A 19,354-nucleotide genomic window follows, 5' to 3' on the forward strand; every position below is an offset into this window, starting at 1 on the left:
ATATATCATTCCCAGCGCCCATTACCGGGAGCTGGCGAGGTAGTAAAGTACCAGGTGGGATCCTTGAGTATTTTTGAAGCAGCATAGATATTGTCATAAGCTTTGGGATTGCTAAAATGAAGCAAAGAAAGGTGCCTGTAAGAACCTGCTTGTAATGTGTCCAAGCTGCATATACGTACTTCGTTTGGCACAACTCTGACAACTGGTACTGTAGTATAGACTCAGACAATGAAGTACTGCAGAGACAGTAACGGAGATACCGTATCGCTCATGCAATACTTTGAGCTGATCCAGCCACCCTCCCTCACAAAATACTTCATAATATCCTCTGTAGTACTTGGTGATGGCGGCGAGCCAGGGACCAGGGAATTTACGAAGGAGGACTAAAGAAAAGATGATAGAGTAAGCGAGTGAGAAGAAAGGAGACTACAGCTATTGGCCAATATTGAGATAACATGGAAATGTAACTTCCAGGTTTTGGGATACAAACTTAATATACTGTTGCTCATGGAAGGATCACATCCAACGTCGGAATGGTCCCAATCATTAGAAGTGGTGGGAGTGGCGGTGGAGATCAAGCAATAGTGTGGTTGATCATAGAAAACAAGGCTCCATCCAAATTCTCTCATCCCACTATCTGAGATGTATATGTCCAGTAGAAAAAATAGCAGGTTTGTCGAAAGATGGTCAAAGCTTGGGTACCTTGGAGACTCTTGGGATCAAATCGGTGAGTGATGTGTGATAGTGACCTTTGACTGACTCTGGATACCATGGATACCATGCATGTCATGGCAGAGGTTAATCAATGATGTTCCAAATAATTCATTTGAAGCAGACTTGAAACTTGAAGTTCAGAGATTTGAAGTTGGAAACATTATGTGTTTGATGGTAAGGAGAATTGAAACAAAGTATGCCATTGAAGGCTCACAGTTGAAAAACCAGCGCCCGCAATCCTGCTGAGTAGCCAGACTACCATCTCCAGAAAGGTCGATGCGGTGTAGCTTCCCTCTTGACCTAACCAAAGAAGTCAAAGTCTCCAAGGTTCATGTCTTGTATGGACAATGGACCTACCATGAAGCATCCTCAAAGCATCCTCTTCTTCCAGTGGCATCAATATTTTTCTACAGATTCTTTCAGTAAATTCATGCATTTTGTTTAAACAAGAGACATCATGATGGCTGTCTCAAAGTCAAAAATTGAGTTTGAGATCTCAAAATCTCAATCTCAACTCCAATATCTGAGTCCCAATTCAAGTTTACAACACATCTCAATATATTTAATGTCTCAATTGTTCAAATCTAAAAAATTATTTTACAATCTCAAAAACTCAACTCAGGCTCAAATTTGAGATAAGATTGAATTTATGGTTTTGAGAAGTATATCAGTTTAAATATCTAGAGAGAAGAGATGGGACAGGTATATCTATGTATGTATGTATGTAAAACAGAAGCCAATCCTCAGCCAGACATTTTTGGGATTTGCCGGACCCAATAAGGAAAATTAACTTACCATTTTCAGTAAGTTTATTTGGTAAGCGACATCACACCTTTTTTTCTCCAGAGATGTAAATCAAGTTTTTCAGCTTTCTTCCCCTTCCCTGAGTTTCTAAGCTTTCTTTTCTTTGACTCATATTGACTGTAAAGTGGCCTCACATATAAAAACAGGGTTTTAAGGTGTGAAAGGGCCATATACTGAGACTTCTGTACTGCAATAAGTAACCCTCAGCTCCTCACTGAAATACTCTCGAGTTGAATTGCTCTGAGCATTCTAAGGAACACAGATGGTTATTTCACATACCATTGGGCCATAAAATTGGTCAATTGTCATAATAATAAAGTCAATGCAAAGGAGAAGAAATTAACGATTCCGAAATTGGTAAGTCAACTTTCCTCATCGGGTACCAAAAATGTCTGGCTGAGGATTTGCTTCCGTTTTACAGGCCTATCACTACTCAGTTTGCCAACTCATCAGCGATAGGTCAGTCACAGGCCTACCTTCTGAGGAAAATAACAACAGTTCTAATGCTTCAGATTGATAAGTTATATACTGTACATACATACATAGATATACCTGTCCCATCTCTTCTCTCTAGATATTTAAACTGATATACTTCTCAAAACCATAAAATCAATCTTATCTCAAACTTGAGCCTGAGTTGAGTTTTTGAGATTGTAAAATAATTTTTTAGATTTGAACAATTGAGACAATTAAATATATTGAGATCTGTTGAGATTTTGGAAATAAGTTACAACATTATTTTATGGACTACTGTATGCAAGAGGTGTTCAATCCGAAAATTTTACATATGAGGTTCCTATGTAGACATAAGGAACCTCTCCCCCCCTCCCCCCCCCTGCACCTTCCTAATATGGAAATTTTTGATTACCAAATGCCCAGCAAGACCAATTTCCCACGTTATATTCCGATATTTGACGTGTCATTCTCACTTTCCCTTCTGCTTTGCTGCCTCTTCGTGACATCTATCATCACAAAAATACTCTCCCATGGGCTTGCCAGCTAGACCACAGCAGCACAGGTGATATTATAAAGAGCAGATAAGGTAGACAGCTGTAATGTACCATACACTTTTGGGACCCCCATACATTTTTTCTAGACACTGTGGACATCTTGGGCATGCTGCATGGGCATCCTGGAGATCTTACTCCACAGATTCAACCTCAAGGCTGCTCATCTGACTAGGTTACTTACCCACTTAGAAGGTTCCACTCTGACTCATATCTTGTAGAATCCTGTAGGATCCTGTAGAACACTGTAGAATATTCCAGACTATCTACCTAAACAGTATATAAACTCCTGTATTATCCTGGCTAGTTCCCCAGCCTCGATATTCTCCCTGATGTACTGGCTTTAGTCTCTCAATATATTCTGTTTCATCTCTTTCAGTCTACATTGCACTTAACAGCCAGTTCTACGCTGAATATCAACCCTTGCTCTATCCTTCATTCTCGCCCCCATTGTAGGTGACCATTCTCCTTTGGCAGTCCCACTCGTTGTTGCTGGCATGGCTTGGTAGATTCTATCTACTAAGTGACCAGTATGTTACAACAGTCTTCAAAAGTATTAATAATCCACATATGATGGAGATAGTACCTTTTTTTTCGCCTTTGTTATCTGCATGCATGAAGAAAAAAAAAAGATTGTTTATTTCAGTCTGATCAATGAGACTTGATGCAGAAATTTGAGCAAATTTTGATAGCTAAATAAGGAAATTTTTATTGCCACAACTGGGGAAAAGTGCATTTCCTTTTTAAAAAAACAATAATTTGGATCCACACACACTGATTTGAGACAGTATCACGTCATTTTGGGGGTGCATGCACCTTTCAAACATAAGGTCCTCCAGCCCCCCCCCCTCCCCGTACCCCATGTCTCGGAATTTGCCGGTGAACACCTCTTGACTGTATGCCTCACCTCAGCTACTATGGAGACTCAGATACTGGAATTGAGATTGAGATTTTGAGATTGAGATTTTGAGATCTCAAACTCAATTTTTGACTTTGAGACAGCCGTCACAACCATCGACATCTCTCATTTAAACAAAATGCATGAAATGACAGATTTTTTGCATGAAATTCAGTCCCTCTCAATGCTGAAGCTGGAAAGTAGATCAGAGCTTACTGGGTATTGACGATCATCATGCTTTTCCTGCAATAGCCTGCAATGAAAGGAGTGTTGAACAGATGACGTCGGCGCACAGCTTTGAGTAGTGTGACTGTGACTCTGTGACTTTCTTTTTTTCCTTTCAACCACTTTCGACCACGGTATAATGACTCTTTGCGACTACGGACCAGAAGGTGTGTATGATACCCAACGCCAAACGTCCCTGAGGTTATGACTGTTGAACGTTGAACATTCACGACTATCTGCATTCCATGGTATAGCAATCAGTCTTATAGTGCCAGAACATTAGAACACCTTGACGACAACCGATAGAGCGGCCCGAACGACTCACGAAATTCAAGCTTTTTTCAATTGACGAAGGAGCCCTAGCACGGTTAGCGTAATAAAGCCACATGTCGTACGTCTTTTTCTCTAACTTTCTCCCAATATTTGGTGGTTTATCCTTTGGCAGAGAAAACGAAAGCGATGACTGCCGATTTGAAGAGTCTGAGGTGGAGGTTATCAAGGAAGGAAATCGGGCGGAGCTCAACGGAGCGAGTGGTTTCGTGGACAGGTAAGTCGTTGATACGCGTGGAAGGAAGGGAGGCATCGGATCTCACTCTCTACACTTCGGCTTTAGCTTCGAAGACATGAACCTCAAACCGGAAATACTTTGTGGAATATACGCTTATGGGTTAGGGCTTTTCGAGGACTAAGATCACCGGCTACTCTAACCACGATTGCTTGATAGATTCAAACGGCCATCTCTCATTCACCAACGAGTCGTTCCTCCTGTTATCAATGACCGTAACTTGATTGCTCGAGTACAAGCAGGTGTGGAAAGAACGACTGCTTTCGTGATTCCGATTTTCCAGAAGGTACGGCCGCTTGGGTCGTGTCAGCGTCTTGTTCTGAGTCATCCTTATCTTTTCTGTCGGGACAGCTCGACATATCGGCTCAAAGTACCCAAGCTCTGATCATATTACCCAATCGTTTCCGCATTCGAAAGGTCCAGGAGGTGATTGTTGGTCTTGGGAACGATTTTATGAATGTAGTATCGCTTGCATTTGTGGGGAATGGGGATCTAAGGGAGCAGTTCGCAAAGCTCAGGGAAGGTGTGTATTCCTTCTCTTAATACCCTTCTTTGCTTCACATATATACAGGCGTCCACGTAGTCATTGCTACTCCTGGACGGATTTGGGATTTGATGAACCGACGCGTATTGAATATGGACGCTATCAAGATTGTGTGCATTGACGAATTAGACGACATTCTCATCCATGATTTCAAGGAACCCTTATGTGAAGGTGCGTTCGAATAAGCGGTTGAAAGGCTTCCCTTCGATCAATAATCCTTATGTTTACGACTCTTATAGTCCTCGAGCGTCTCCCAAAGGATCCTGTCACCCAACTTGTCTTCTTTTCGCATACTACTCCCACGGAGGTTCTGGAACTTGTCTATAAATTCATGGAAGATCCGATAATGGTTGACGTGAAGATAAATGAGATCGACGGCGATGAGGAAAGGGGAGATTGATTCATGGTACCTTCCACAGCCTCTTGTGATGGACAGCGCTTTCATCTTCAATCTACTCTTTGTATCAAGGTGTTATCTACGCCGACGAGCATTGCTTATCGATGCTACTAGTCCAGGCTTAGGTTACCCTTAATGCCACCCGATTGTTGACATCACAAACAAAACCGTTGTCAATAACAGTAATTCCGACTACAAAAGCGAACGAACACTTCGGAGGAACTGGTTGTTTTATCCTATCCCATCTGCTAGACAGGTCGAATGAATTACCTTGATATAGCTTAAAGGGGGAAAGGGGTACGACCACTTTTTTTAAGCGGCCTTGCGGTTTTTAGGATAACTGTAACCAAATGTAACGGTCCTATTGAATGTGCTTCTCCGGGGAGTCCTGCATTCTTCTGAGGTTTGTTTTCGTTTTGGTATGAACACTTGGAAGATTTTCTAGAGTAACCTTTGGTGTTCTCGCCTTGCATGGCCGGCCACGGCCCGGCAGCGGAGGTTATGGGCCCCGATTTCATTAGCTCCTATTTCACATTCATCGATTGCCTTCAGGACTTCCACCATACGCAATTCCCCTCAAAGTACCAGTCCTCCCGATCGACAAACACTTCCCCAACGGCACTGAAGTGACTTGAGTGAAGTCAACTAATATTCAAAAGGTCTCGAGGACGATTACAACCTTCTTTCATACCGCAACGAGGAATTGTTCAGATCTCCCGGATATTTGGGACCTCAAGAGAGAAAGAAAAGATATCATGGAGCGTATCCCGGTCGAGATATGGAGGAGAGTTTTTTCACTGGTTTGTTTACCGGACTCGGTGTTGTTTCCTGGTTGTTCCCGGCGTGTTCGCGCCCGCCCTTATTCTCTACTATGTGTTTGCACCCACTGGCGTCGCATCGTCTCCGAATTCCCTCAACTCTGGGCCTCTATCTCCATAAGTGGAGATTTTAGCACCGATTTTTTCCCTCATCTTGACAACCTTCTCCGAAAGTCCAGGAACTCCCCCTTGACCATCCGCATATCTTTCCACTATTTTGTGGATCATCGCTACCTCAAACACGAATACCATGACAGTGCAGGGGATTGCATCGCTTTCATTGCCAAGCACGCTCTCAACCGATGTAGACACTTGATCACCAATTGCAATCTCTGGGAATTCATCAATTCGAGGGCTATTGATGTATCATTTCCAGCCTTGGAGTATCTGGAAACCGACATCCCGTACTGGTCCTCCGGCCCGTCTCTCAGCCTAGATGCACCTATCCTTACCCGCCTGAAGATTAGAGACCCTTACTATCAACCAGGCAGCGATAAATTCCTTCCCTACGGGAGTCTAACCTCCTTGGAATTCGGAAGAAATGACGATATAAAACCTCACGAATTTATCGTCAAAGTCCTTCCCCTCTGTTCCAACCTTCAATCCTTAACGGTCCCTTTCGGGTTTGCTAGTATTGATCATCACGGGCATCATTGCATTGTTCCAGAACAGCCCATAGGGTTCCCATCGCTCAAACACTTACGGATCCGGATAGCATGGTTCCGATACGACCTCATCTCCCTTTTTAAACACTTCGAGTTTCCCAACCTTTCCTCTTTCGAAATAGAATGGTCGGTATCGTATCGAGATAGATACTACATTCCGCCTCTACGGGAAATAGACCCGCACTTCCCTCCTGCTTTCTACCGCTCGCTTTTGGGATTAGAAAAGCTCAAGTTGCGGTTCGATGCCATGGATGATCCACACGAAGACGTGGATTACCTCACATCCCTTCCAGAGATCTTAGAAGCGACATCTTCTATCACGGATTTGGAGCTTATCCAAAACTCGGCTACAATCCGCCAATTCAGCGTTCTGCTTACCCCTCTAACCATAGGCCCGGATGGTCTTACCGTAGTTCCAAAGTTATCCTCCCTATTCATCTTTCACGGTGCCACAATTCCATGTTTTCGTTGTACTCCGTCACTCGAAGCGGTGGCAGGACTGGAGAAGTGTCTACTCGATATGGTGGAGGGTCGAGCGAAGCACGCCAAAGCTTTCGACTTACGCTTGGAATACTCCGAGTCTGTGTATAGTACCAAGAATGAGTGCGATGATCATGGAATATCTGGGTTTTATACGAGTATAGAGAACCGGATGCAGGCGTTGAAAGAGTATCCAGGGTTGAAATGTAGAATTAGGGAGGCAGAAAAGGCGCAGTTTCGGGCAGTATCTTCCTCAAGTTTGTACCAGCTCTGAACACGTAGAAAGTGTCTGATCCACGCCCTCCATTTGAAGTATTTATTCGCAATGTGCATATACGTACGGTAACAAAGAGGCCGACTCATGAGATTACCTTCAATATTTTGACTGGGTTCGGATGTGAATTCAAGCCGTTGGAATTCGAGATTTTGTCCTTATCATTATATGGTGAAGAGGATACCCTGAAATTGCTTATAACCTGAACACTGAACAGAGAAACGCAAGCAAGGCATAACTGATGAAGTGACTCACATCTCCTTCGTTTTCAATATTTTTTTCGGGTTCCATCTCAACCCATTGCGCTCAGGTCCATACAACGAACTGACGGTTAGCCTCATGAGGCTTCCGCAATATTTAAATGAGAATGAACGCCACGCGTGGGGGTGAAAACTGGAGTTCGAGACTTTGTCTTCTTCGCTATGTTTTTAGAGGACACCGGGCTGAAATGCGAAGTTATGTCTGAAAAAGAGATCATAACAACATAACCGACGAACGTACTTCATTTCCTTCCATCTATTCTTTCTTCCGCTGACGACTCATTCTCCTTTTTCATGGAATAACAGGAAGCTTGGTGGGGGGGAACGGTAGTCAGGTTTTGTTAATGCGTTTTCAGAACCAATGGAACGAGGTTAAAAGAGTTACGCGTGTCACACAACGTCAGTCCTATCGGCTGGCCGGCAAGGTCCGGTACCCATTACAACGCCTCGTGATGTTGCCCTTTCCGCCAACGCAATCACCTTATTATCTTCCTTATCTTCTTACATTTACCGTCGTGGCCGGTATAGTAACTAATCAGTCTTCCGGTGCCATGGCTCAGATTGCTTCCGTTCAACAGCGGCAATCTGACTCTTAGTACAAGAATCAACGTTCAACGACCGCCTTGTGATTCCGATTCCTGGAAGGTCCTTTGCGAATCGTAAGTTCAAGTTATTGGCTCTTTTACGCTATATGACATTTTCATCCCATCTGAAGGGCCGTTACTGTATTCTCGTACACATCTTCACTTGAATTTCGCAGGGAAAGGGTGGATAGAACACCTCAGATTTTTTTTGGGCTCCTTAGAGGTAGATTGAGGTGAGAAGGGTGAGAAGGAACAGTCTAAACAGTGAAGGTTTGGTTTATGTATTTGAGGCGGTACGCCCATTTCTTCTATCTTGTCGTGTTGACCCATATCTTTTCGAAGCCATCAAGCATCAACCCGACCTGCTAATCAAAGTCTTTCTGCCACAGGAGTTACGGCTCCCGGGTCCGCACTCGGGAACAATGTACCGACGGGTTTACGCACTTGCAAGCGAAGGCTTTACCTCTTGTATAAACGATCACCAACGCCGACACGATTCCATAGACATCCATTGAACAGACCGCCTCAGACCATATACGAACTTGAAGGACAATAGAAAGCACCAAGCGGCGTGTGCAGTCACCGTTTCGAATACGTATTCTGTTTCAATCACGATCAAGCCTCGACCGTCCTTGAGGGTTTTGAACACGCTTTGAAAATACGTGGCTACACAGGAGACAGTGCAAGTGGTCAAGGCGAGGAGGTATATCGAACCAGATCCGAGTCTGGTTTCCGGCGGGCGTTTAGTAGAACCGACAAAAGAAGGGGGACCTACGAAGCAGATACAACAATCTTGTACATCCTCCTCGCGCCATCGGTCCATCCGAATACGGAATCGGAATCCGGCTGGATGACTCGCTCGGGATTCTTGTTTGCGTTGGACAGTGGAGAGTCGTCGGAGTTTGATAGGTATCATGCGCTGATGTTGTACTCTACGTAGACGCATCGTACTTATGTGTGTGGTAGGTGTACATTGGGTTCCTGGGGCTCCGAATGGGATGTAAATCTATTCATCTATCTATCTATCTATCTACCTATCTATCTATCCTTGCCAATCATTAGTAACCTCCAATCTGCTGGGATCTCACAGACAAAAAACAGTGGGAACCTGTCGTTACCGGCCTTTTCCACATTTCCGAGTCAACAAAGCACGAGAACATTCGAGAAATATGGGCATTCGACAGGGAGAATCACGGGGATGCCGCTTTGAATCGAGAGGCGGTGAATTTATGGCCTGCTTATCTTCGTGTGTACCTTTTTTTTGCTCACATTTCTTTACCTCTGCTTAATTGCCCTGGTTCTGGGTACAAGCAATCAACGAATGGGCTCTTACCGTTGCAGACTTGGTCGAATCCAAACTCCAGGGACACCGTTCAGTCACTATCGGTCATTCATCGGGTGCGGGTGTTGCGTAAGTACTAAGTTCGCTCTCTCAATTATAGTCGCGTCAATTATTCAATTTGAAAATCACTTTTGACAAATGCCAGTGGCATGTTGACTATAGTGAGTATCACTTCTTCGAGCATACATCTTCATTGGACCTGATTTCGATACGTAGGTGCCTCTCTAGCAACCTATCAGTCTCGCAGAAATTGTGAGCCGGTTACTGGATCATAACCTTTCCGACGTTCCCCATTGTAGCACTCACAAGGTCAGAGCCTAACTGTAGGGTTACAAAAAAACGACAGTTGTTGGCATGCCTCGGGCGGGGTATATATCAGGAGCCCTCGGATTTTGTGGAGCGGCTACTTACGATGAATAGAAATAACGTTCGGATTGGCTCGGAACCCCATCTAGGGATGCACCCACACTTCTGAAGAATCTACAAATACAGTCACACATTACAGTATACATGTACAGAAGGCGGATGAACGCCGGCCCGTGTTTGAACAAGACAAATCAAACCCACGTAAATCGAGACGCAATCACATGATGTTTAGGGGCCAGAAGGCCCAGAACACGATGTCTTTATAATATATTATGTAAATATAATTTATAAGTCCTAAGTTATCATCCAAAGTCACCTGCACACATTTCACGAATAAATATATTCTATTTCATCCCATACACATTAATAACTTAGTACAACAAATGAATTACTAGTGTGCTACACGTTTAATCCACCGCCGTTCATATTTCCAAATGACAGTTAAAGTCTAGGGAGCCTCGCACTCTACTAGACACTCCACTGAGCACCGGAGAGCCTGCCTTTATCAAGAGACGCCAACCTCTGGAATGCAGCTGGCGAAAGGTCGATTCCACCATTTCCGCAACCGGGGCAGCGGTCGACTAGCGTAACAGTGACAGATTTGCCTTGATAAGTAACCGTAGTCTGTTTTCCGCAGATAGGATTACTTCGGGAGGTAATGTGAGAAAAAACATGATAGGAGTCTCTGAGAAGGCCGGTGCTCACTTGTTAGGATTGGCCGTTGCACCAGGGAAGGTGTCAAAGACCGGTGCAGCAGCGGCAGCGACAAACTCGTTGGCATTGTTGGTGTGTCCACAGGCACCTAAACCAGGGGTGTAGAAGGTAACTGAGGGAACAGAGAATAATGTCAATCGTCGCTGAACGACAAGCAAGCTGAGAAAAAAATTGTACATACCGTCACCGGTGTGGGTAGTGCTTGCAATTCGAACTTCGACGGGCCCCACCTCAGGAGTGGGAGATGCTTGAGTAGCAACGGCCAAGAAAGCGGTGATAAGAGAGAAAGCTTTGGTGAAGAACATCTTTTGCGAATGAGCTGTAGGTTGGATTGGAGAACCAGACAGGATCTTGTGGAAAAGGGAGAAAAATCTGGCTGGCTTTTATAGCCAGAGGGAGGAGAGCGTACCTAGTTCCCAAACCCTTGGGTCAGAATTCCACTTCTAGCATTACCACCCTCAATTTCTTCTGGTATTGTTCTAACTCTGGCGGTAGTAAGCGAATGTGTCGCGTAAGTAGTATAAACAGGAAGTAATGAAGCCCGCAAAGTAACAACGTGCGTATGGGAACAATGTGGCGGGTTTTGATGAACGCGTTTTTCCACTGCGAGACTGTCCACATCTTGCATTACTCGAACGCGATTGCATTTTTCATGGGCAACCTCCAAAACACCCAAGGTGATCATTGTACATCAGTAAACAATCATTGCCGGCTTGTCCGGCTTTTTTCGGGTTTTTCCCCACCAAAAATACGAGAAAGCCGACAAGCCGCAATCTATGTCCCTTTTGGGACACGTCAACGCCGAGTGCGGGTGCGCAAATAGAATTAAATTGAATTACATAAAATTTGAAAAGAGTTGAGTACCGTAATGACAGCTTTTTCGGTTTCTCCTATCTATATATGGTTAAAAAATTGACGAAAAGTAGCTTGTAGCTTGCCTGCCATCAAAAAAGCCGAAAAAAGCTTAAAAAAGCCGAGAAACATTATGTCATTTTGCTGATGTATGTGCCAGCACGACTTTTTCCGTGTGGAATGACTACTCACCATCGACTTTTCGGGCCCGGCCCAATGCAGTTTATATATTATCATGTATACATAAGTGTAACACAAAGTTCGATAATTTCCTCCAGATCTAGAGTTGTCGCCGCCAAGCTGATACCCGGGGTCTCCGGCCCGCCTTCGTGTTGATTTCTATTCGCCGATTCTACCAATATAATCGCAATAACGACAGAAACATCCAGGAACTCGTTGATATTTCGTTTCGATGATCGATGATCTTCAACGGCTTCACACGATCTGCAACTCTGGGTGGTCGTGGCCAAAAATGAGCTTATCATTGCGGTACTCCGAGAATACAAGTTGCATTTTGTCTGAACCTACTAGCCTCGAACGTTCAGTTTGTTCAGTTATCTACTTGATTACAGTCTCTCTATCGCCACACCATGTGAGGAGATAGAGAAGCACATCTATGAAGCATTCCAACTTCGAATCCTGCCCTGAAAAACGGTTCGTGCACGACCCAGGCCTGGTCTAGGAGGAGGGTAATTGTATTCACCTTGTATTGTAGCCTTTATAGGCCTTGCTTTTCTCCCACTAACACCTACCAGCGAACATATGTGAGATTAGAAGAAAAAATCGTTAATTAAAACCATTCAGTGAGCTATATTCTATAAAGTCGGACCCTGTACCGGTGTGACGAATCGTGGGATGGGAAAAGAAGGTTCAGGGCGCGTCGCCCTGCACCCCGTTGGTGATGATTCAGACAATGACGCTCGGTTACTGGTGCATGCAAGAGGGTACCAGTGTCGTGAGTACTTATCAAAGTCCAAGGCGGATTCCAAGGAACGTTCGAAAGCGCCCGTAAGCTTTATTCGTTGCGGTGGGATTAAGATTATCGCAACCCTAGACTCGTTGACGCTCAAGTGAAAACTGGACAAGGTTAGCCAACTGAGAGTAACAGATTTTGGTATGCAATCAATGCATTAAACGAAACTCTAATCCTTACCCTTTGTGCCCCTTCAATTCGTACCAGCAAACAGTCGCTCCGAGGTCCTCGGACCTCTCCATGCAATCGGATACCCCACGAGAATCGTTGTGAGCAACAAACGGGACGCGACGGTGTGATCACAGGTTAATGAAATTAAAGGGTGGTTCGTCGCGTGGAAACAGGGTTTTGATAGTGTTGAAGTGGTAAGACTGCCTGACCGCGATGAGCCCTTGATGAGATGAATGCTTCAGATGTATGCCGTACATTTGAGGTTTCTGTGGTAGATATGAGAGTATAGGAAGTGATTGAGAGTGATTAAGATGATTGAAATTGACAGACTTGATTTGAGAAATGGGGTGATTGAGATGAGAGAATGAGATTGAGGTGGGGAGACTGAGACTAGATTGGGATTGAGATTATTTCTTGGAGATATTGAGACATGTACTATAGGTACGAACCACGTTATATTTCTCTCAAGATTTTCAAGATGTCTCAAGGCGGCCTTGTCCTTCAATTGTCCTTTTTAGCGTTGGTTTCTCTGAACAAAGGATGGAAGATTTACGTAGGGAGCTTTGATCGTTAGTGACCGCCCCAAGCATAACCGGGGTTGGATTTCCGTTCATGCTCAGCGTAAATTCATTCATAGCTAGCACTTTGCCTATGGCTATGAGAAGGATAGACCATTCCAACAGGTAAAAACTTACTCGTCCGTCACGCGTCAGGGTTCGTTTCTCAAGGCAATCCGTCATCGACTGATTGTGCATCCATTCATCGCCAACGGTAGCCGACTGTCTGGGCGACTCACTCAGCATGTATGATTCTCTCCTTTTTGTGCCACCGCAAAAAGACGCCATCGAACCATGCTGCCGATTCTCATGGAATCGGCGTCATCCGATAACTAAATTGAACAGGGGGAAAACAACCAGCATCAATGAGTTGAGAGCGCACCTTATAATCTAGATTAATATAAGATCCATCCTACGGCGCAGCATAGGGCCAAAGTCGAACGGAAGTGGAAAGAGAACGCGAATGAATGGGGAAATTTGACGGCGTACTTTTTGGGGGTCACGTTGTCAATTCGAGCGGCGATTGAAATAAGGTCACGCGACTCACACGACCCGTCGGCGAGGCCCGGAAGAACGTAACAAATTATCATGATTCCTGATGAAATTAGTACAAAAACTAACAGTAAACACAGCGTTCATCTATCTAGGCCGCACAGAAATCTTTCAGCCGGAGGTTTGAGCAGTTGCATTAATCCTTCCGGTCCAATCAATGTCCTGATAACCAATGAGTATCAAACCGTCGAGATCGACCACGGCAAGGCAAAAAACTTACCATCTTATAGAAAGCAACAGGTTTCACAGGATCATTCCCCGCCGGATTGATGTGGAACATGAAGAAGTTATCCTGCCAGTCCTGGCGCGTCGGCGAGCTGGTGTCAATTCGGCTAATGCGGCAAAAATCAACCCGAAATGTCAGCCACATTCCATCGGCCGATGTAAGTGCACTTACGCATAGGTGAACAACCCATCCGCGATAGTACCACATCCAAATAGCTCTACATGAGCATAGGTATTATCATCCGTCCACTTGAAAACCAGGTGAACATCGCTATGGATGAACTGGTTATCGAAAGTGACTCCGAATTGACCGCCTATATTTTCCCAGCTTGCAGCGACAGCACCGGTTTCGGGATCGGTGAGGTTGCCGCTATAGGAATAAGAGGGTTACTCTTAGCGAAGGTAATTATGTGGACGACTTCTGAGTTTCTTACCCTTTGAACTCGACAAGGAACCGCTTTCCTTCGTGTCCCTGTATCGTTCCACGGCTTTGGTCAAGCTGTAGAGTCCCCTCGAGGATCTTAGCAAAGGTAGGCGGGTCTAGAGAGCTAGCAAAAGCACCGAGAGCGAGAGAAGCGGCAGTAAGAAGCGAAGTGAACTTCATCGTTGGCAGTGGGTCGGTTATGTGGGCTGATCCAAGCCTGAACTAAAGTTCGTTCTCTCGAAGTAGCTGCTTCTTATACCTCGTCGAACGGCCCTCACCCAGAGTTTACTGTCCAGTGTCCTTGGAAAACTCCAGTGGTCCCGCCGTCCCCCGACGTAGATCGACAAGAGGCGCTACCTGAGTACTGTATATGTCATGCCAGAACTGTCATGTTCACCTCCAAACCGCTCTTTTTTTACCTTTTTTTAAGCAGACGGGGAGCTGCGCGGGCGGCGGATGGGTGGTAACAACACTAATTACGGTTATTGGTTCAAGGTCAAAGGTCGGATCTATGGGGACGTACTTACATGCCACGTAGTATGTACATTTTACAGATGCCAACTATCGAACCGTCCCGACAGGTTACTTGCTGACGGCCTTCTTCAGGCGAGGTGGGCCGCGGCGCAATTCCTTTGTTATCATCTTCACATCGATTTACTTCCTCAATGCAGGCTCTTGTGGGAGATCTTTCGTCGCCAGGATCGCGCCAGGATGTTGTTACATGATTACCAAATTTTTCTACTGAAGCGGCAATGCGAGTAATCTTTGGGTCTCGGATCACAGGTCCGCGGCTTGAGGGACATCCATCCGCGCTGTTTTTCGCATTGTGGAGTGTCAATGTCAGATGAATTGATTGATTGAGCTCTTTAGATTGGTGGCGTTGAGAGAATCTCCCTATCGACGCTCGGCAGGCAAAAAAATTGGACTACCGGGCCGGACCCTACAGTCGGCACGGGCACTCGACGATTCTTTAGACGTCAGATAAATTTCATTAGCTCGTCAAAAATGTCGCGACGTTATTGATAACTCAACTGTGAAAATCAACGCTTGCCAGGGGATTTTAGACTTGGCCCCACTGCGCCGAACCGGGTTCTTTCCCAAATACAAATCAAGTGGCTGAGGCGGCATCTCTTTCTAAGCAAGTAGTATGCAAAATTGCGCAAGACAAGGATTTCGATTTCGGAATTCAACCAAGCTTAAGGTCGCGTGACCACTCAAGGCAGACTGACCGGTAATCGTTTTACAATTCAAATGATAAAGTCAGAGTGTCCTTCGATACGTAAGTAGGTAAGTAGGGGTCAGGTAGAGAAGTATCATCGGTTATAGATTCGAATCCAAAAAAGAACAGAACAACGAAGTATTCAAGAAGTATCGTAAAGGGTGGTTACAAGAAAGCAAGGTCAAGTAATCAATGTGTTGGTAAGAGAAGCGCAGAGACGACACAAATAAGAGTGGCGATGTCGATGAATACGTCAAGCGCGAAGAAGAGCTGGATAGCAAGATCGAAAAGCAAGCAAGGAGAACAAGAATAAGCCGTGAAGGTCGTTAAGCCCCGAAAGACTTGCCGCGATGAATTGGAGTGAGATGTAACCCTACTCGAAGCTAACGCCAGAATACTCGGAGGGCGCCACCGACATCCACTCCTGGTACATCCCTGGGGGCAATTGACTGACATCAGCGAAGGAGAGGTCGACTTCGGCTGACTCAGGTATGGGAGCTTCGGTGTTCCAAGATGAACCAGCCTGAGACCATGTGGATTATCAGAATCGGAACGGGTTCACTAGAGTGGGAGAACTCGTGACTCACATTAACAGCCAGATCATAATCATTAGGAATAACCCCGTCGCCGTACAGTTCTTCCACGAGACTTGAGGGTCCGGCAACTGGAACTGGGTCACTGGTTGGGTAGTAGTGAGCGGGTTGATCGATCAGACTTGACAGTTCGTTGTCTTGTAGGGAAGGCTGATATTGGTCGTTCATTAGATGAGAGCCAGTCAAGTATCCTTCGCCTTGCTGATATAAACCATCCGTGGGGTAGAAGACATTAGGATTCTGGAAAATAGACAGGTTAGAGCTACGACGCGACGCCATAGGAGCATATCGTTACCTGATACATGACCATCGGCTGACCACCATCTTGAAGACTACCACAGAAGACGTCTTGTGGCGGGAGCCCCCAAGGAAGGCACTGATACCTGTGGGGAGCGATCGGCGAAACAGACGGGGCCGTGGTTGAAGTACAAGAAAGCTCATAATGACCGTCCGGGATCGAGAGTGGAGGGAGTGAGAGGTGAAGTGGAGTGTAAGTGACCTGAGACTCCGAATGGGGTACAGGTACGTCAGCAGTCGCGTCCTGAGCACGAATGTCTGAGGTAGGATTTGAGATTTGTAAAGCAAGGGACGGCGTTACTGGGGCAGGAGAGTTGACGATGGGGGATGCCGTTGGCGCTGAGGACCCGAAATCGTCCTCTGATTCAGCGGAAGCCACCGTGGCCGAGGTTGTGGCTGTGGCACCAGTTTTAACGTTCCTCTTGGCTGCCGTTCGACGAGTCTTGGTTGCTGTCCTTTTGGCCCTTGCAGCCTTCTTTCCACTTCTAACCGGCTGGAAAAGGTAGTGCGGGTACTTGAGTCTATGTTCTCTATTCTTCTCCTCTTGCATAACGAAGTAAATGTTTTTTTCGTCATCACTCATTGATCGCCATACCGCTCCCAGGACTTTTGACGTGTCACCGACGATTTTGTTGTTATTGTAACCGTGACCATCATAGCCCATTTCCCGAGCTTTTCGATTGAGCTCATCATTGATATCCTTTCCCACGGATGCTCTCTCTGTTCGGAAGATCATGAAGGCGTTTGGGGGTCTTGGGATGCGTTGGCCGTTAGCATCGACGTTTCTGGGTGGACCATTGGTTGCTGAGTGGTTGCGGGTGGCTCTGGATCGACGAGTTCGTGGCATGTTTCGCGAGCGACGACGATAGGTGGTTAAGATGAGTAGAGGTCGAAAACAAGTTAGAGGTTCGGATAGGATGTACGAGTGTAGAGGAGAGGTATAGAGTAGAAAAGACTTCAAGAGAAACCTTGAAAACCGAAGAGTGGCCGAAAGAACCTGCAAGAAGATGCAAGTCGAGGTGGAAGGGTTTTAAATGAACCCGCTTGAGCGCAACGACTTAAAAGCCACAGACACGTGATTATACTGGACTTGCCTCCGTGACGCCAGGACCTCCGGTGGAGTGGGTTTATTGTTCGACAAATCTGCTCACCCCCCCAACCCCAACCTCATCTGGGCCAGAAGAATCTGGGAGATTATTTGTTTCGCCGTCGCAGAGAACTTGATCAGAACTTCTTGCCGGAGAATGACAGCTGGAACTTGGTCTACGAGTCAGCACAACAAATCCTGGACAGCGCAAAATTGATAGGAGGAATTTACGCAAAATAAAGATGGCTAGTAGTATTCAAAACTCGAGAATCAATCTCAATTCCCAGCGTAACACTACATTATGAATAGAAGAAAGCTTCCATTGAAACAGACGCAACAAAAATCAAGGATGACAAGAGAGTAACCAGCTCACCTAATAAGCGCTTCTCCAAACCGATCTCATTCCCCCCAACTGGATCATTGAGATATCCGCCGATTTCGAAACTGGAGGAGGCCCTCGAGGCCAGATGTGTCCTGTCGACAGCTATACGTAGAGGTTGACGGGCGCCCTCGAAACTAAAGGGAGTATTACTATGGATTCGACAAGGGTTAGCACAAGTACACGCCAGATTTACACCATGCCCACAACCAGAAATAGCGCTCCTCTTCATCCTTTCCAAGAGTATCGTCTACCAGTGCAAGTAAGTTCTATTGTGGTGATTAGCGATACGCGAGCAGCACGCACGGAGTTCTGCATGCTAAAGAACCTCCGGAGAAGGGCACATCTGGAGTCTGGATGAATCGCATTCTGGAGAACCTGGACGAAATTCTGCGGAGGCGTGCATGGCTTGATGATGGTCAAGTACAGTGCAGACTTCTACCAGAGGTAAAAGGTCTTGCGTTCCTGTATCCATATGGTATCATTGATCACCTAAACGAAGAGCGGATTCAGCCCACGCTATAGGGAGAGAGGGAAAAAAAAACCAGGCCTGACAGGTACATTCGTCGACAGAGCTAAGTTAAACCTCAAACCCGCACCTGGAACTACCTTGTCACTGTACACGATTCATGTCTGTACGAATAGAATGACGTAGGCAGGCCTCATTCCTATCTCGCCTGTGGTCCATAGCAACGATGTATGAAGAACGGTGTCTGGAAGCGGCGAGGCTTATCCTCCAAGAAAAATGATGCCAGATGCCTGACTCCAGAACCGCTCAACGTTGAACTCGAACGTTACTGTTTGACGATGCGTCGGATATGTGAGACTGGTAAGGTTGATGAAGTCATAGATTTGTGAATGAAACGCTGTCGGAACTTGAGGAAAAGTAACATGTGAGAGGAATTCTGAACATCCAAGCTAAGGCCAGCTTACCTTTTGCCCTCCTTCTCAACTTATCAAGATGCTATTTCATTCTGTTGCATAATGAGGGTTTTCCGCCTTTGATTATGTATCTAGGAACAAGAAATCGATGCTGAATGAAGGGCGGAAAAGAAAGGATTGACTTACTCTTGGTAAGGCGCTAACCCCGTCTTTTCCCAACTATTGAGTCCATATGTTCTGAAAGAAGGAGATAGCGGCAGACATCCAAGAGAGTGATCATGAATGGAAATCGAAACATTGACCCCCAAAACATGCGGAACGTTGCCAGACCGATTTCCATGATGGTTTGAGGGAACGGTAGAAGGCAATAGCCTACCACCCTGATCTGGGGTTACGTCGACCGTACTCGTATATTTTATATTCGCAGCGCAGAGCGATACGTCCTGTCAGCAGTGATAGAGGATGAACGAGAGAGCAGTTGAGAAG

The 19,354-nt window shown here is 45.6% G+C and overlaps 5 protein-coding genes across 5 annotated transcripts; 2 read left to right on the forward strand and 3 right to left on the reverse strand.

Annotated features, from left to right (window-relative positions):
* Positions 1-3,739: 3,739 nt before the first annotated feature.
* E1B28_009432 (uncharacterized protein) lies at positions 3,740-5,365 on the forward strand. The gene is made up of 9 exons (XM_043154328.1): positions 3,740-3,815; positions 3,903-4,039; positions 4,094-4,195; positions 4,262-4,315; positions 4,373-4,499; positions 4,565-4,736; positions 4,785-4,928; positions 4,997-5,163; positions 5,227-5,365. Exons 2-8 carry the CDS (start codon positions 4,035-4,037, stop codon positions 5,155-5,157), a joined length of 765 nt encoding a protein of 254 aa, XP_043009619.1. The 5' UTR covers positions 3,740-3,815; positions 3,903-4,034; the 3' UTR covers positions 5,158-5,163; positions 5,227-5,365.
* Positions 5,366-5,909: 544 nt separating this feature from the next.
* On the forward strand, positions 5,910-7,391 carry E1B28_009433 (uncharacterized protein; the record flags this gene model as incomplete). The annotated part of the gene is made up of 1 exon (XM_043154329.1): positions 5,910-7,391. The coding sequence occupies one exon, from the start codon at positions 5,910-5,912 to the stop codon at positions 7,389-7,391; it is 1,482 nt and encodes a 493-aa protein (XP_043009620.1).
* Positions 7,392-10,411: 3,020 nt separating this feature from the next.
* Positions 10,412-10,962, reverse strand: E1B28_009434 (uncharacterized protein; the record flags this gene model as incomplete). Its single annotated transcript, XM_043154330.1, has 3 exons — positions 10,412-10,589; positions 10,649-10,769; positions 10,839-10,962. The coding sequence occupies 3 exons, from the start codon at positions 10,960-10,962 to the stop codon at positions 10,412-10,414; spliced, it is 423 nt and encodes a 140-aa protein (XP_043009621.1).
* A 2,911-nt stretch (positions 10,963-13,873) lies between these two features.
* On the reverse strand, positions 13,874-14,591 carry E1B28_009435 (uncharacterized protein; the record flags this gene model as incomplete). Its single annotated transcript, XM_043154331.1, has 4 exons — positions 13,874-13,924; positions 13,983-14,094; positions 14,160-14,357; positions 14,422-14,591. 4 exons carry the CDS (start codon positions 14,589-14,591, stop codon positions 13,874-13,876), a joined length of 531 nt encoding a protein of 176 aa, XP_043009622.1.
* A 1,047-nt stretch (positions 14,592-15,638) lies between these two features.
* On the reverse strand, positions 15,639-19,344 carry E1B28_009436 (uncharacterized protein). The gene is made up of 8 exons (XM_043154332.1): positions 19,055-19,344; positions 18,920-18,999; positions 18,293-18,861; positions 18,194-18,236; positions 17,981-18,138; positions 16,519-17,777; positions 16,218-16,463; positions 15,639-16,153 (listed from the first exon to the last, which is right to left on the reverse strand). The coding sequence occupies exons 6-8, from the start codon at positions 17,365-17,367 to the stop codon at positions 16,004-16,006; spliced, it is 1,245 nt and encodes a 414-aa protein (XP_043009623.1). The 5' UTR covers positions 17,368-17,777; positions 17,981-18,138; positions 18,194-18,236; positions 18,293-18,861; positions 18,920-18,999; positions 19,055-19,344; the 3' UTR covers positions 15,639-16,003.
* Positions 19,345-19,354: the final 10 nt, after the last annotated feature.

This window comes from Marasmius oreades, chromosome 5, assembly GCF_018924745.1.
Source record: "Marasmius oreades isolate 03SP1 chromosome 5, whole genome shotgun sequence".
Lineage (NCBI taxonomy): Eukaryota > Fungi > Basidiomycota > Agaricomycetes > Agaricales > Marasmiaceae > Marasmius > Marasmius oreades.